This window comes from Pinus tabuliformis, chromosome 7, assembly GCF_031772625.1.
Source record: "Pinus tabuliformis cultivar Carrire ecotype Pingquan chromosome 7, CPIR1, whole genome shotgun sequence".
Lineage (NCBI taxonomy): Eukaryota > Viridiplantae > Streptophyta > Pinopsida > Pinales > Pinaceae > Pinus > Pinus tabuliformis.
This window is the reverse complement of record NC_142293.1, coordinates 800,452,079-800,470,792: the sequence shown is the minus strand read 5'-3', so window position 1 is coordinate 800,470,792 and position 18,714 is coordinate 800,452,079. Positions and strand designations below refer to the sequence as shown.

Genomic DNA, 18,714 nt, shown 5'->3' with positions numbered 1-18,714 from the left:
GTTTTCTGGTTCATGCACATTCCTGAGTGGTATCTAAGATGGACCAGTGTATATAAGTATGGAACAATCCCTATTTTGAGTACAACTTTATATATTTGTCAGTGAGGCACTGGTCAGATTTCAACTTAGCTCTACCAAATTTCTGGTTATTTCCTAAATCTATTTTTACTAGTAATGATGGCACAAATGCATGCATTTAGTAAAGATTAACTTGCTCATGCCATTTTTCTCTGCTTACATACAAAACTTAAGATCGATCCTTCATGACATTTGTATGTTAACAACATAACTTATAAGTAGCATTATTGTTGTAGATCAGAAATATATCATGCAAATAACACATGGTTAAATTAGTTCACTTATGAGCACATATGAGTATTGGCATTATCATCTAATATTCTGATCAGCCTGTGGACCGCAAACACAATTTTTAGTTTCATGCAACACTTTTGGAATTATCAATCTGTAGTTATTTTTGAAATATGAAAATTTACACATGGTTTAAAGTTTAAACAACAAATGATCTACCACATTGTTTGCAGAATTGTGGAGTGGAGGAGTTTTCTGGTTCTCAAAATTTACTCAACAAATTGTTCGTACATCGATCACAAATGGTAGTACATCTTAGAATGATTCACACTGCTTATGGTCTAGTTTTATCACATAAGAATATCTATGAATTGAAGGGAACTCCAGCAAGTGTTTTGTATATAAAAAGTGGGCAAATTGACATGATGAAGATACATATCTTCATTATGTGTATATATCTTTATCATGTCAATTCGTCCACTTTTTATATACAGAGTGCTCGCTGGAGTTCCTATATATCTATATCTATATGTTCAAACCTGGAGGGGTAGAGTATGTACACCTTTGTAAACTTTCATAGTCAAATCGTTGCGTGCATGCAACTCTCTTGCCCCACAAAAAAGGGGAACTCGTACACCAATTTGATATCAAACTTGACCGTCACCTTAAAATAAATTATTATTATTATTACCACAATGTCACTTTTCTCTAAATTTATCATTGTCTTTTCTCCATTCATATTTTTACTGTAGGAAAAACTTATATTGGTGCTCAAAGATTCCTATTACTTTATACCACGGCATGGTGGATTCTATTCACAAACGATTATTTTATTATATGTTCTACACACGCCATAACAGAAGTCATTAACAAGCACTAATTTTTGATTGAAGAGTTTAATTTAAAATTCACAAACAATGGGCATTAGCGTTGATCGTTTTCATTTAAGGGTGTTATAAACAGTAATCATTTCCTTTGCATCCATATTGCCATTAATATTAAATTGGAATGCTTACTCATGTTCTTGTGCAGCATGCCTAATCACACTAAGCGCTCACATCACACAGTAAACTTTTTTGGTACTCAGCATTCTCAGCCATAGGCAACCGTTTGGTTAGGGCATCACCCCTTTCAATGTTTCCGTGTCCATAAAAACTTTAGAATTGCATCTTCCAGATTGAGTTAGCTAAGTTTTTGGCAAATCTCTCCTCTACCAATGACACGCTTAAACTAGCTTGTACCAATCTCTCTTGGCTTGGAATTTTCAAGTCTAAAGAGTGGGTGGAGTCACTAGGTAGTGACCACTAGATGGTATTCCCAAGCTTCCCCCTTGAGTGAGGTTAGGACTTTTTCCTCTTGAAAGTGTCTGAGAAAACAGTACCGATAACAAACATACTCCAATTATCCTTTCTTATCCTTGATTTACTGACAAGAAAATATTCCAGGTCTCCAAGGTTTGTTTCACTGAGATACACTATATTTTCAACAGCTTGCCAACAGTGAAATAATTGACCAACGTAAGCCAGCCTTTGGGCAATAACTTGTGCCTAAGAAAATTAGAATCATAAAGGAGGAAATAAGAACAAGACCAAAATAAACATGGAATTCAACAGAACAAAATTACCATTATCCACATCATTTATGATCCAGCATTTTATGTTGTTTTTAACATCAACTTGTTTAAGTTGTATGAGAGGAGTTCATTTTTCATAAGCATTAAGATTCTTCAATCCAATTAATATAAAAACATGTAGATCCAAGCATTCCTGTGCCTTCAGCAAGCAACTATCAACAAATTCAAGTTCACATGGCCGTCAGGTGGACAGTCTTCCAAAGAATTTGGGAATATGACCAGAATCTTTGTTTGGTTTCTCCTGCTGGATGAAGTGATGATCATCTTCAATAACAACTACTTCCTCTGCAAAGGGAACAATTTTCTCAATCACCCTCCATGAACAAAGTTATTTATACCAGGCATAGTGTATACCAAGTATTTGTCTCAAACTACATATTTCGTTGAGGCTGTAATTGTGCGATTTTCCCTGCTGAGTCCCAACCCCTAGGTATTACAAGGTTTACTAGATTAAATGGAAACCTCATTACCTTGATGACATAAGACCCCTGCATTTGGGGTTGTCACAACTTAGTACTTGCCATAAAGTTTAGGATACACGATACCTGGCTGTCAAAAGCTTGACAGTGAACGACAAAGGGGAATAAGGAATATGGTTGTCTGAATTATGTTTTTAACTTTTAGCCTACTGATACTTAACAGCTGACAATCTTTGTTTAGTCTATTTTGAGGATAACTGACATACACATTTGTGTTGTGTTCTACTAAAATATGTTCACCACTAAATCTTGTTAGGTACCAATAAGAAATACACCTCAATTCTCCTTTTCTTTTCTTTGATTTACTGACCAGATGATATTCCAGGTCTCCAGTCTTTCTCAGTGAGATATGCTGTATTTTCAACAGCTTGTCAACAGTGAAGATAATTGACTGGCATAAGCCAGACTTCAGGCTACCACTTGTGCTTAACAAAATTAGAGTCATAATGTAGTTAATAAGAACAAGACCAAAAGTAAACCTGGAGCCCAACAGAACGATATTACCATCACCACATCATTTATTATACAGCATTTAATTTTTGCCTAACATCAACTTGTTTAAGTTGTCTGGGACCAGTTAAGTTTTCATAAAGCATTAAGAATCTGTAATCCAATTAATATAAAAACATGTACATCCAAGCATTCTTATGTCTTCAACAAACAAATATCAACAACTTCAAGTTCACATGGCTGTCAGGTTGACAGTCTTCCAAAGAATTTGAGAATATGATCAGAAACTTCATTTGGTTTCTCCTGCTGGATGAAGTGATGACCATCAATAACAACTACTTCGTCTAGAAAGGGAACACTTTTCTTCAAGTCCTCTCCATGAACAAAGTTCTTCATACCAGGTGTCGTGTATACCAAGTCTTTGTCTCCAACTATATATTTTGTTGGGACTGTAATTGTTGCTCCTGTCCACGGACCCATGAGCTCCCAATTTCTGTACCAAAACGATTCAATTAATTAGCATTACCAGACTTCAGAAGAAATCCTCGTGCTGTAAACTTAAAAGACATCAAATGCGACATAACTACGAAGAATATACTGATCCTTGGATATAACTAAAAATGGCCTTGTTTGAATCATCATACTGGGAGTAACTTCCTAAAGGCATTTCCAGAAAAATGGACGATTGTGACTGAGCAAGAAATAACTGTCCCCATAATGTTAATAGGTAAACACAAGTTTCAGCACTCCTACAAAAACTGTGATTAAACGAAGCAATTTGCAAAGATGCTTTTTTAATTCTAAACATCAATGTTAACAAATTTAAGATCAAGACATTATTTCTCATGGAATTTTCCAGACAGATTCAGTACAGATGGTAGATATCCCTGGCACAACTGCTTAAAGACAACTTCCTAAAGCACCTAATTTCTGTTTGGAAGAAGGAAACAAATTTAAGTCTACAAACCAAAACTAACATCTTAGTAAATTTAACACACACTATTAGGTAGAACTTGTGAGTGCTTTAAACCAAAGACACAGAGACTTTTATGTGCATTCTTTATTGTAAAAAAATTCATAAATTTAGAAGTCACTTGGAAAATATCTTCCTCATTGCTGATGAGATGCATTTTTTATTGAGACCCGATACATGCAGAAATATGAAAGCTGAAAGGCAACCTGTTACCGCTAAAATTAGCAGGGGTCCTAAAAGGGGATCCTTGAAGGGCTACTAATAGGGTAAGTGCAACAATGGAGTGATAGCCCACTGTCACCTCGGCTAAGGCTCTCTACTCTTTACGGACTTTCACCGATGGGAGGAGACCCGTTATGATAAGGCTTATGAAATGGATGGACCAATGATAAGGCAAGGGGTGATCCTGGAAGCCTATTCACAAGAGAGGCTCAAAGATGTGGCTTGTTTGTCTTGGAAGACAAGATGGAAGGCTCTCAAGGAAGGGCTTGGGAAGAATTTCAAGGGTTAGGTTTTGAGTATGTGTCTTATAAAGGAAATCCCTAAGCCCTAGAATTCTAGTGGAAACTTGGGTTCCAGGTGATTTTTGAGAATTGACCTTGATAGTGCATGGGGCCACACAAGACCAAGTGGACCCGAGGTTAGGTCAAAGGGATAGGATTCAACAACCAATGATATGCTTGACCTAATTAGGGAGGGGAAAGGGATCAAAGAATGAATTTTCAATGGAAGGAAATGCAAGGATCCCAGTGAGGTTTCTAGCCTAAGGGAAACCAAGGGCACAAATTGGTCTTCGAGCTAGGGCTTGTGATATCTCAAGATTCCACTGTCAAAATCTCATGAAATTTGGAGGGCTTCTTGAGGACACACCGACTCAGTTGTGGACCAAAAATCGAACTATTTGGATGGGTAGATTGTGAGATAATTGATGCCCTAGGTGACCTAGAGGACTAGACCTACAGAAGAGAAGAGGGGAAAAGGAAAATAGGTTTAAGGTGATCACCTTATGGTGGACCAATACCTAATCCTTTGGGAAGATTTGGAGTGAAGAGTAATTATGACTATGGACATTGAATTTTCTATGTCAAGGAGGCCTCAAAGACAACTTCGCATAGCATTAGGGCAACAACAAAAGCAACTTCAAGAAATTTATACTTCGTTTTGCAAAATTGATGGCTTATCAAGATGAATTTCAATGAAAAAGCATCTCTAGGAACATTCATTCATAATACATGGCCCATACATGAAGCATCTTTATCTAGAAACCAAATTTCCACAACTTTGCATAAATGGATGCAGTAAATTAGCCCTAGTATAGAAAAATCCCAGCTACAATGTATGTGACAAGAATAGAAAAGAAAATAGCATTAAATTGTACTTACATGTATTAAGAGTATATCCAACCATCAAGAATTTGCCAATCAAGAAGCTCCAAGACGAGAAAATAATCCAAACATCAAAATTCATTCCATGCTCCAAAATTTGTCCTCCAAGAAGGATAACGAAATTCTCAAGAGAGATACAAGTCCAATCCAAGTGATGATGCTAAAATGAATTCACATCACTTGTATTTATACACTTCTAATGAGTTTGATTTAGCTAATTAGGCCTACATTAGCTCCTAGAATAAAATAATGTGCAAAATAACTAACTTTTGGTGATAAGCCCACCAAACTAGCTCTTAAATAAAAGAATAAGCCTCTCAAGAGGTCAAATGATCAATAATACATGTCGTTGGGCCTTCTAAGAAGCCCGATGAAGTCCATAAGTGCCATAATGATGAATAGGACTCCCAAAAGTAGTGGGCAAGGGGTTGGCCCCTTGTTCTCCAAATAATAAACCTGTGGTGCTCCCAATGGGTGTGAGGGCACACAAGTAACCTCATGGGTCTCCAAGTAGATGACCTAGGACTTGTATGTTGATGTGATAATGTCTCCAAGCTCTAAATGGGGTTAACGAGGTACCCTATTAGGTGTTTTCTACCTTTAAAGGGGATAGTATGTCCAAGGTACATACTTCAAAGGATGGTGGCATGTGATAAAGAGATGAATGGAGTAGGGAATGAAAGGGGCAGCCCTGGGCCACATGTTGGGGTACAAGGGTAGCTAGTAAAAGGGAAGCCCACACTTGGGTATATTATGCATAGAAGGGAGCAATCATGGTGGATGACGTGCCCCAACCTTGATTTCTCCACCCTTCTTTATATGCCTCTTGCCTTTTATGATTTTTCTTTTATTAACTACTCGGGGCTCAAGGGATAAGAGCATGATGTGCAAGGTATAGCAGTGGATATCCCCTTTAAGGTAGGGCGGTTCATTGCCCATCAGGGTTGGGACAACCATGGGTACCTGAATGATAAAAGAGGCTCATCTAGGGCCTATAGGAACCAGGGTGATGGGCATGATAATGGGGTAGAGCTCATGTATTGGATTTTTCCCACGTGCTAAATGTGTTTGTCTCGACCATCTTTTGCATTTTGTGGTACATTTTCCTATTGGATGTGGCCAATTATGCTTTTACTTTTCTTTTCAGCTAAATCGACCTCCGGGGGTTCATTTCAGGCTTGACCCAAGGTGTGGGCAAGAGGAGGGGAAGGCTAACCCTATGTGAACCTAATGGAGGAATGTGGAATCAAGTGGGAGAAACAATTAATGGGGTTATAATGAGTGAAAGGGGAGTGATATATGTGGATGAAGGAGCGGGACCATGTAACCAAAATCAGGGTTTCCCATGTAGTTCCATCCCTAAAGCCCAAAGGTTAGTAAAAGAGATCCCAGGGGACTAGGGTCCAAGGTTAGCAACCAAACGAGGTCTATGGGACAAGAGAACAGACCTAGCCCACTCTTTCCATCAAATCCCCTCATTAATCCATGCCCAAAAGTATCCATGATAAGCAAACTACAATAATCAATTACTAAATGACAAGGCATACCTTTAGGTTCGGGAGGCCCAACTTCAAACATACAATCATGACAAATGGGTGAGGGACCACATGGTTGGCTCAAGTGGCGGAGAAATGACACAACGAGCTAGTTGGTCGCTGCAAGAGGCTGCTGGTTGCCGGCTAAGGACCATCTTGGAGAAAAAAATTCTCCTAGGGATATTACCCACAAAATGGTGGGTAACACAACCAAAGAAAAATTTGAGAATGCTCATAAAACAGATTTAGATGTAAAGTATTGTCATCACATGGTTTTTGATTAAAACATTGCCATATGAATATGTGTTGGCTAAGCAACTTATCTGGCTAAATTTAAAGGGTTGCCTTCATAATTTACAATAAAAAAAGAAAGATAGAAGCTTCAATAAACTATGAGGAGCCTTATTGTTTTTTACCTTTTTATCCTTTGTAGGTATCTGCAATGGTTTTTTGTCAAAAAAGTTTGTCTCTATATATTTGTCTATATATACTGCAAAGGATGGATGATATTCATGGATGGAAACCCTTTCATTTGTTCATAACTGTGTCTGAACTTGGACATTAAATTGAGTTTTCAATTTTGGAATGCTGATTTCTTGGAGTTGGTAGGAGATTTTATGTGATTAAAGTTTGATTTGTGTGTCCTTCATTTATTGATGCATTGCACTTACCATGGATGGATAGATGTCAGATTGAAGACAAATGCTCTTGCCACTTTCCACCCGGAGTTTGGTGTTTCTCGTGTATTTAAAAGAGGAAAGAGCATAACTCTTGCCCTGTCATTTTGCAATTTTTTCCATTTGGAGTCTGATGCTACAGGGAAGAGAAAAAACATCCTTATTGTCTCCAGAAATTATAGGTATGCTACTATTGAAGTTTCTAAGTTTACTTAGTTAGAAAACCTTCATGCACTTTTTCTGATTTATTCCTACCTACTTGTTATTTTTCCTTAACAAGTTATTTACAAAGCAAATACTGAAAATAAACACCAATGCATACTCAACATATTACAGATTAGCAACTAAAAGAAACAATAACAAATACACCATATGATACCATTATTTTTGGACTAATGTCTCTGAAAAAACCCAATGTGGGAAAACTGGTGCAGCTATTTGAGGGTTTTCTTATTAAGCAATATCAGAGTACAATCTGGGTGTCGTGATTGGCCTACCCAACAGAGAATTTCCTTAGCAGTAATACCTCTCGGTTTCTAACAAATCTACTGGCTGAAACCCCGGATAATCCTTCCGATAGCTACTCAACACCAATCTGCCCCAAAAACCCCAGTGTCTACCTAATCTGGACTGTGTCAACCTCTCCTAGCCCAGCGCTGGCACTGCGTCAGCCTAACTTGGCCTGCGTAAACCCCAGGAGGCCTTGCGTCATCTCTCTGAGCCTCTGCGTCAACTAAGCTGGCCTCTCTGGTGCTCTGTGCAACACTTCGCTGCCTCTGCGTGGCCCTGCGTGAGCATTGGCTGCTCCTGCGTCTCTCTCTCTCTGGCTGCTCTGCTGCTATCCCGACACTATCTCTACCTCTCTGTCTCTTTGTACTCAATGCCCCTCAGTTGCTCTCCCAATCACTGATTCTATCTCTCTTAGAAAACCCTTGCTCTAGAGAATAGAATGACTGATCATCTGGTGTGCTCTCCAAGTGACCCTCAGCCTCCTCTTATACTTTTCATGTTGATATCTCAACAGCCGAGATTAAGTCCCTAATCAACGACTAAGATTAGATCTCGCTTGATCCATGTCTTTTTGGACCATTCTAACACAGATTCATATTAATACACATTAATATTTTATTTTCCCTAAGTTTAGACTTACGGACTCCATTAAAAATATTAATTATTTTAATATCTCCTGGTCTATTTAGAATCTTCCCAAACCCTTTCTAGGTATTGGAGATCTCATATGCCCCAACCTCTCCACCAAATTTTGTGGCTAGAGCACATCCGATGCTACCCCAAATCAACACTCCCTTTGAGCGAGGACTGTGCTCTAGCGATACTCCTCACTGAGTATTACTCTGATCATCCGGCATCGGTACCTGTGCTGATGCTAGGCCTCCCTGCCCAACATCCTCTGCACTGCTGCATCTTGTACTGCTGCCCATGGTTCTGCCACTGCCACTGTTGCATCTGTACGACAGCTCCCTCTGCATTCGTGTTGCTGCTGGTCCTTTCTCCCATCACTGCATCCGCACTGCACCTTCCTCTGCATCTGTGCTGCTATTGGTCCTTTCTCCCAACATTGCAACTCCCTCTGCATCTGTGTTGTTGTTGTTCCTTTCTCCCAAGACTGCATCTGCACTGCACCTCCTCTCATCAAGTTGCATCGCGCTGCCCACTGCTGCACTGCAACTCAGTTACTGAGAAGTAAGTAACTGATCTCCCAATCTGACCTCCCTGTTGGCCAAAAAACACCCACTGATGCTGAAGCTCCCTTTGCCACTGACAAGTGCTCCCTCTCTGACCTCTGCGCTGCTGCAACAACTCTCCTGCATCTCACACCGTTGCACACCTTTCTATGTCGTCCTGCACTGGTGCAACACTCCTGTGCCTCTCGCACTGTTGCAACCTGCTAGCTCTGCACTGTCTTGGGACTCCTGCACTGTAGCTCTCTCTGCCGCTCTATCCCCATTCGTCTTTACCCACCCAGCTAGTCTTGCTACTCTTTGTCGGGGCTCTTGTAGCAAGGTCTAATCCAAGACGTTGGGTACCTCGAGGATCTTGCCCCTCATCGCTTGTAGTCCTCCTGACTACAGCTCGATGTCTCCCCACTTCTGCTCAAGTGGCGTGTTTGCACTCATGGCACAGTCATCGTCTGTCAAAACTTCCTTCTCTGCCTGTGCTGGCGCTGCCTTAGTCTCGGAAGACTCTCCCTTACTCATCTTCCTTGGACACTGGGTCGCATAGTGACCCAGATCCCCATAGTGGAAGCACTTGATCTTGGGGAGATCTGTCTTCTTCCTCTTTTCCTGCTTTCCCTCAAATGCTAGGGCCACATCCTTCTCCTGCTTGACCTTGATCCCTTTGCTGTTGCTACCTATCTTTGACTGCCGTCTAATCTCTTCCTGGCAAAGAGTTGCCCACATCTCATCCCAAGGTGGGAGAGTCCCTCTGCCCAGGATACTCTGGACAAATACTTCCCAATCTTCTGAGACAACATTCAGGGTTGTCCTCACCATAAGCTCGTGTAATATTCCTAATTAGCCATGGCTAATTGGAATATTCAATTTTGACCAATTTTTGCCTTTTATAGTTATTTATAAATAAAAAAAGTGAGGACAGGGGACATAACTCACTTTAAGAATAAAAAGTCACTTCCTAGTAGCACAATGTTGTGACTTAAGGAGGAGCCAAGGGGGCCAAAGGGGGACGCAGAAATGGGGCCCACGCAGACACATGGAGGGACTGCGCAGGAGGGAAGAACACATGGCAAGAGGGGAATCACGCAGGAGGAGGTGAGCCTAGGGATTGTGAGAGGCAGAGGCTATAAAATAGAGAGGAGCCCCCTCATTTTGGATCATTCAATTATGTGCATTTTGAGCTAGTCGTTTCGACTTCTGAGCATGCTGGCTGCACTGTTTAGTGCATTGAGTGTCTCCGTTTGGAGATCTCACCCTTAGCCCCGGGGGACTTCGAGTGCCTGCTTGGGCAAGGTATTTCCATCGGTATTTCAACAATAGTTTTATCAGCATTTTAGCAGCAGTTTCATCAGCATTTTCGAGGACTGCGTAGCACTTGGAGAGGGACGCAGTTCTTTTTGGTTGTAGTGCTGGATTGGGGTTTTGCAGGTGGAGTTATGCTGGAAGATTGAGGAGGGGTTTAGCTCTTGTCTCATTGGAAGATTTTTGGCAGGGTTTCAGGCAGAGTTTAGAGGGGTTTTCTTCAGTGGCAGTGCAGAGCATTGAGGAACTGCGCAGAACCCCAAGAGGGTGTTTTTCAGGGGTCGGCCATTCCAGGAAAGATTTTTGGGTTTTTCTAGGTTTCTTGAGTAGAGCCCAAATCCAGAGTTTCAGCTTTTTCCGAGGAGGGGAGCAGCCCCAAACCATCATTTGTTTTCTAGCAGCAGCAGCAGCACAGCAGCAACATCCACGCAGAGAGGCCATTCTTGCCATTCTGAGAGTATTTCTTCACTTGCCTTGTGCAAGTCGAGGTGCCATCTATCTAATCACCTCTTGTACTCATTTTATTGCTCACTATAATAAAATGGCTTAGCATTTCTTGCTGCATTTCTTGTGTATCTGCTTATATTTCCGGTTTACATTATTATATGCTGTTCCACTGTTATTTTATCACTTCTGGGTTATTATATCATTTGCACATATTTGGTTGGAGTTTTTGCTAGGGTTTGAGGAATATTCTGGGTTAGGAATATTACATCCTAATCCGGTGTCGCTCCTTTAGCAGTCAACTGGTCTCAGATCTCATTTAGTCCTCCAAGGAAGGTGTCAATCGATTGGACCATCTTCATCTAATACAACCTCATCTGGTTCTCGAGTAACATTCTTCTCTGCACAGAAATATGCTGGTACAACTTCTTGAGAGCGTCCCACATCTCAAATGCCATTTCCTTCTTAGCTATATGTGGTACCACATGATCCTTGACCCCGTCAAAGATAATGCACTTGGCCCTCGCCATCGCCTCTTTGTATCTGTTATTTTCATTGGGGTCGACTGGGACAGTTATTACCTTCAAGGCGAAGTTCTTGACACGATTCTTGTCAAGCACTGATAAGATTCTGGCCTTCCAGACTACGAAGTTCAATGCTCCGTCCAGTCTATCCTGGTCTCTTACCCCGTGTAGTGCCATGATGCTCCTCTACTTCCCTCCTGGAAGTTATCTGTTCGAATCCTCTGAGTTTCTACTTCCTGTCTGGAAGTTCTCTTCTGGACTCCCTTTGAGTCCTGATTTCCCTCCTGGAAATCCTTCTGTCGCTTGTCGAGATGTCCCCTACTCTGATCGACTTGTGTAGCTGCACTTCTGATCTGGGTTCCTCGGCTAGAAACCCTCGGTAACAACTCCTCTGGCCCTGCTCTGTCAGGTACTGTTCTGACTACAGTACCTCACGAGCTCCACTCTGCAATATTCCTGTAGCCTTCTAGACCCCAACAACTGCCTCTCTGTGAACTGCGTCAACCCTTCTTTGCCTCACGCTGGCTCCGTGTCACCCCAGATGGATCTGCATTAGCCATCTAGCCTTCTGCGTCAGCAATGCTGGCCTTTCTGGGGCTCTGTGCAGCTCCCGACTTCCTTTGCGTGGCCCTGGCTGGCTCTGCATCACACTCCTTGGCTTCTGCTTTGCTAGAAACAACTTCTGTCACCTCGGGGCAGTTGTTCTCTGCTACTATTGCTCGGCTCCGCTGATGTCTTTTAGTCCTTCTGTGATTTGCAATCATGCTCTGATACCATGTTGAAGTTTCTAAGTTTACTTAGTTAGACCTTCATGCACTTTTTCTGATTTATTCCTACCTACTTGTTATTTTTCCTTAACAAGTTATTTACAAAATAAATACTGAAAATAAACACCAGTGCATGTTCAACATATTACAGATCAGCAACTAAAAGAAACAAGAACAAACACACCACATAACGCCATTATTTTTGGACTAATGTCCCCAGAAAAACCCAATGTGGGAAAACAGGTGCAACTATCTGAGGGTTTTCTTATTAAGCAATATTAGAGTACAATATGGGTGTTGTAACTGGCCTACCCAATAGAGAATTTCCTTAGCAGTAATACCTCTCGGTTTCTAACAAATCTAAACCCCAGATAATCCTTCCAGCAACTACTCAGCACCAATCTGCCCCAGAAACCCCAGCGTCTGCCCAATCTAGACTGTGTCAGCCTCTCCTAGCCCAGCGTTGGCACTGCGTCAGCCTATCTTGGCCTGCATAAGCCCCAGGAGGCCCTGCGTCAGCTCTCTGAGCCTCTGCGTTAGCTATGCTGGCCCCTCTGGTGTTCTGCGCAACACTTAGTTGCCTCTGCATGGCCCTGTCTGAGCACTGGCTGCTCCTGCGTCTCTCTCTCCGGCTGCTCTGCCGCTACCCGACACTATATCTTCCTCTCTGTCTCTCTGTACTCAATGACCCTCGGTTTCTCTCCCGATCACTGATTCTATCTCTCTTAGCAACCCTCGCTCTAGAGAATAGAATGACTGATCATCTGGTGTGCTCTCCAAGTGACCCTTAAGCTTCCTCTTATACTTTTCCTGTTGATATCTCAACGGTCGAGATGAAGTCTCTAATCAACGACTAAGATTAGATCTGGCTTGATCCATGTCTTTTTGGACCATTCTAACACAGATTCATATTAATACACATTAATATTTTATTTTCCCTAAGTTTAGACTTAGGGACTCCATTAAAAATATTAATTATTTTAATATCTCCTGATCTTTTTAGAATCTGCCCAAACCCTTTCTGGGTATTGGATATCTCATGTGCACCAACCTCTCCACCAAATTTTGTGGCTAGAGCACATCTGATGCTACCCCAAATCAACAGCTACTTTAGAAGAAAGATTTTATAACTATAATCTCTTCTCTTGAAGTTGTATCTTGGATTTCTACCATAGTGACAAGTGGATTACAGACATATTGATAAGCAGAGTCACTCCAATGTATTATAAATGTACATCATGTGAATAATATATGTGTTCAAGGCTGATCTTTCACATCTGCGGTTCACATTCCATGTGTGTTTAACATGTTATTAGAGTAGGCAATCTCGTGACCTGCTCAATCTCATTTGAGCCATTAGTTCAGTTTTGTGGCCATTTATGCGCTACATGAGATCTATTGCAATGTGTAGCAGTTTATTCTTTGGACATTTGACAACGGCTATTTTACATGGGCTTCTGCTCCTACTATAACGCTTATCTAAGTGTTTGGTTTCTTAGTTTGCATTGATTCTCATCGTTCATGGTACTATTTCTACACGCAAAGATTGTCAATTATGTAATATCGCTGCATTGGTAGAGCCTATTTTTGTCAGCGTTTTGTGCATTGTTTGGCAATGCAAACCTACCCTCTATCTCTTAGGACCGTTACTGGTGATCCTGCATGACCGTTTCATTAGCAGTCACGACCCAAACCAGTGAAAGCTTCATCCTCGGGCCTTGTCTGCATTATCTTTCGACCCTAGCCATTTTGGCTGTTAGCTTGTCAAACTTGTGTGTTATTTTTCGCATTGTGCCTTTTGGTTTCCAATTTTTGGTTGTTTGTGGCCATATCTATCTTGCTTGCCTGCAACGACTATGTTTGGTCTACTAAAACACTCCTATCCAACTCATTCCATGTCAATTTCTTTGCAAGGATCTCTAAGAACCATGGTGTTGGCTTGAAGCTTGAGATTATTTCCCAGTTGTCCTCTAATTCGAAGAAAGTATCGATTTCTTGGGCATGTTGGAGATGGAAAGCATTACGACAATCCTTGTTGTGTAATATGCGGATGTTGTGGCTACCACTGCAATTTGTCAAGATGAGATTTGTGAGAAAGTAAATAGAACAAGCTAGGACCTGCAATGATCTTCCAACAACATTTGATTTTTCTGCTTTAAACAAACATTAAAGATTTGTTGTCGGATCTCTGCGATGAACGTTGGTCTGATGAAATGTTTCTTTCCCATTTAATATCAATGCTTCTAGCCAGTTCGTTGTTGTGTGTAACACTTGTCTGTTTATTTGTTGACTATTCGATTTCTCTGTTGGTAAGAAGGTGACTCAGGAAGTATCATCACTACTGCTTGAATCTGCGAAAGCTATTGTATCCTCCTCGATTTTCTATTCTCTGGAGCTTTGTGGTAAGTCATAACCCATTCATATTTCCTATGCATTGTATTATGATGTGTGAGTTATTCAACATTGTGCAATGAGGCTTGCTGACATGCGAGATTATATAGCATTGTGTGGTGCATTGAAAACATTTTATTGTGTGAATATCCTGGTATGTGTATGCGATGGGCATTGATTCATATATATAAGCACTGAAAAGTCACCTGACACGGGGATTAGGGACACGTAGGATTCGAGATTCGTGGTGTCAGATTCGGATACGCTGACCCCCCGGAACAGGACACGTTATATATTATTTTATTAAAAATATATATATATATGTATATATATATATATATATATATTATATATATATATATATATATATTAAAAATTAGATATTATCATATTTCTTACACAAATTTTAATTAATGATACAAATTTATTGATTTCAGACATAGATCTTCATCTATAGCTATTAGCATGCATAGTACATACAAAATTCAAATACATGTCAATCTATTATCTATTTCTTATGCTTGGCCCTCTTGCCACCACGAGAAATGTCTAATTTTTTAGTCTTGTTGGAAAATCAGGATCTTTGTCATTAATATCACCCTTTAAGCATTAACATAAGATAGAACAAGCATAACATGTCAAGTCAAGATTTTGTTTGAGTGATGCATACATTTTTAGGAGGGTCATGATACAGGAGTTCGACAACCAATGTCACTAACATCAAGGTACATAGAGGGATTGGTGCTCTTGATTAAATACAAGTTCCATACCCTAATACATGACAAAATTCAATGGAAACATTGCAATCCCCCAATCCTAAAATCCTGAAAAACTGATAAGTCTGCTGGATTTTGAATGAAATCTAAAATTCTACTTTCTCCATATGAAATCCAATGAGGCCGGAACCACTCTCAAACATCCTAAGTCATTTCATGGTAATGTTAAAAATTTAAGTAAAAGGATGAAAATGAAAATGAAGATTAAGGAGAATGTCACTTTTACTTTAAGAATTTAACATTACCATGAACAGGACATGTTTCCAAAAATCGCGACACGCTTTTGAAAATCGTGACACGACCTCGGATTCGACGTGTTGGAAAAGGACACAACGTGTCATATGATTTGGACACGAATCCGGACCGAATCGTGTCGGATTCGCTGGATTCAGGATTCGTAGGGGGTTTAGGACGAATCCGGTGACTTAGGTACTGATATATATATATATATATATATATAGGGATGCGTTCATTGATTGAATGGAGCGTCATAATAACTCTTGCTCTGCGTTGGCGATGGTTTGATCGCATATATTTCCAGTGTTGATATATATTGAATGCATTACATATGTGTTGGTGAATGCGCATCTTGTGTGAAAGTGTTGTTGAATGGAGCATCGTATGTGAAAACATTAATCGACGTTGAGGGGTTGGAAAAACACAACATCCACAAAAGCACTAGAGCCAGAGCACCACCCTTGCCCTTTCCCTTGCCTTCTAGTGCTGTAGAGAAGCAAATTAAAGTAAAAACAAAGGCCGGGAAATTGTGTAATCATAGTGTAGACATTTTGTTGAGTAATTTGCCTGTAAGCCGACGATCTTACAACGGTTCTTGCATTTATCTGGGTGTTCGTGTTTGAAGGATTTTGATGCATTTGGTGTCTCAGAAATCAAATTGATATATATGACAGTTGATTCGATTGTTTGGTTGGTTTGACTCTTCTGTGGTTGAAGGAACTCTGAGAAGTGGATTTCTATTGGATTTGGATTGGCTCGGTGAACACCTTTTGTTGTCGTTGCATGGTAATTGATGAGAATTTATGGTTATCTCTAGTGTTTTTGGGAGATTTCCAAGGGTGTTGCATAAGCATTAAATTCAGCGATGCACTCCATCCCAAATCGCGACATCAAGGAACAAAAATCAACATGATTTTCTCATTTGTCTCAATTGTGTGGCCATTGGAGGTATAGTGCCATTGTGTTCCAATAATGAGGTCAACCAACTTGTCAAGAATGTCTGCACATTAAGTAGCAAGGCCAATGAGTTCATTATATTGTAAAGTTCAAAAAGTTAGTTGTGAGCGAAAGGACTATACAATTACAATTTTTAGTTGGTGTGAGCGGAAGTATCTTGGTTGATGGTGAAGTTGACTCATTCAAAGTTCCAAATTTCCAGCGATAAAGAGTTGGTGCTAGAGATTTTGTCCATTAGTTATTAAAAGCGGCTGAACCATAACCATCTGTAGCCAAAGGAGCTACATTAGAATTTGGTACAACAGTCTTGGAGCCTAAAACGCTTGTAAGGCTCATTTATGATATTACCATCTTGGCATTGTTATCGACACTTTGGGTTCTGAAAGTAGTGGAATTCATATCGAGATTGTATAAAAGGATTGGCTCCATTGTAAATGGTTTTTGAACAATTTTTCCAATTGATGAGGACCTTCGACCTTTTGTAGTTAGTGCTACAACTTGATTTCATTTGTGACTGGGAGACCAACTGTTGCATAGAAATGTCTCACTGACTGTGTTACTCATTCACTCTTCATTGATTCTTTGATTGTTGGTGTATTTTCAGTAGAAATTGAAACACTTCAATTTTAAGTTTGATTTGTCTAAAAAATGACTCAAATTTATGAAGTATTAAAGTTCCTGAAAACTTTGATACAATCTACTGCTGATGACACAATCCAAATCAGCAAAGACTCTCTCTCAGAAATTCAGACTTGTCTGCAAAATGCACATGAGAAAATTGATTTTTTGCAGCTTGAATCTCTGCTACAGCAAGAGGAGCTACAACAACGTAGTCATGATTTTGAACTTGTTTTTGTTCCGAATAATCCCATTTTTTAGTCCAAAGTTGACTATAATCAGCAGCCAGAAATTGTTCAGATCACTGAGCCCAGTACAAGAGCATATTTGAATGCAGAAGTAGAAATTCAACATACACTTCCCAAGCCCATCATCAGGCCTTGGGAAGAGCTTCTCCATAACAAGCACATAACTGGTCTTGGATATGACAAGCCCGTGTCCTTTCATATTCCAGATTACTCAAGGCCCATCCAATTCCATGGTGTTGGATTCCTTCATGATAGTTCACCTTCAAATGTTACAGATTCTGCTCCTCTTCCACAATAGTGACAATCGAGTGTTAAATGCTAACATTATGACTGAGTTGGCCATATGAAAGATCATTGTTTTGATCTTCATCCATGTGAGCACTGTCATAAAACCACTCATTCTTCAATCGGATGCTTCAAAAACAAGCCTCCTGCAAGAACAAAGATTATCTTGGATGGATCACTTCTTAGCAATCGGCTTCAACAACCAAGAACATATTTCAGTGATATGTTAGAACTTGTTCTAAAGTATTGAACAATCTTGTAGTTGAGTTTTCTCCATCATCTCACCTTGTATCTGACGAGGGGGAAGTGATGGTCATATAAAAGCTTCAAAGCCACATCAACCGAGCCTGAGCCACAATCTTCCATACCAGATTTAGCCTTGTAGACAGAGACAAAGATGCCCCTGAGCATGCCTTTGGTTGGTGGTCAACCTTAAACCATTTATGCAGGGTTGAGACCTCCATTTTCAGGTTGAGCTTCTCCCTCTTCAAAGAATTGGGGACACTTCCTCTATCAGAAGACTTCAACTTCTTGCCAACTCTGGAAGAGTTCTGAGAATTGCATTAAGCATTCCAGAGTTGGTAGTCATCCTTAAACCATCGCAAGTTGTATACCTCCCTTTTCCAGGTTGAAAGTCTCCCTCTCCAAATCATTAGGGACACTTCCTCTAGCAGAAGATTTCAGCTTCTTGCCAGATTTGGAAGAGTTTCGGGAACTGCACTAAGCATTCCAGTGTTGGTGGTAATCCTTAAACCACCCCCTTATACCAACATCTCAGAGAGCACATTCAACCTAGTGCTGCCATGCATTTTTGCATGTTTTGTATTACAACTCTCTTCTTGGACTCATACATACCCCTTCGGATTAAGGGGGGAATGTTGGACACTTAATCCTCTAAGGGTTGGTGTGGAAGTTGAACAGTCAAAGGGAGTCCAAGAGACGTTGGAAGATGAATCCAAGAGTCACTCCAATGTATTATAAATGTACAACATGTGAATAAAATATGTCTTCAAGGTCGATCTTTCACATT

General features: G+C 40.3%; 1 protein-coding gene across 2 annotated transcripts in view; it reads right to left on the bottom strand.

Annotated features, from left to right (window-relative positions):
- Window positions 1-2,901: 2,901 nt before the first annotated feature.
- Window positions 2,902-18,714, bottom strand: part of LOC149249985 (epoxide hydrolase 3-like) — a 251,064-nt gene continuing 235,251 nt past the window's right edge. For both annotated transcript variants that reach the window (XM_089458875.1, XM_089458876.1), the window contains exon 5: window positions 2,902-3,364. In XM_089458875.1, the coding sequence (XP_089315001.1) occupies window positions 3,115-3,364 (250 nt within the window). In that variant the 3' untranslated portion in view covers window positions 2,902-3,114. The remainder of the gene's footprint in view (window positions 3,365-18,714) is intronic.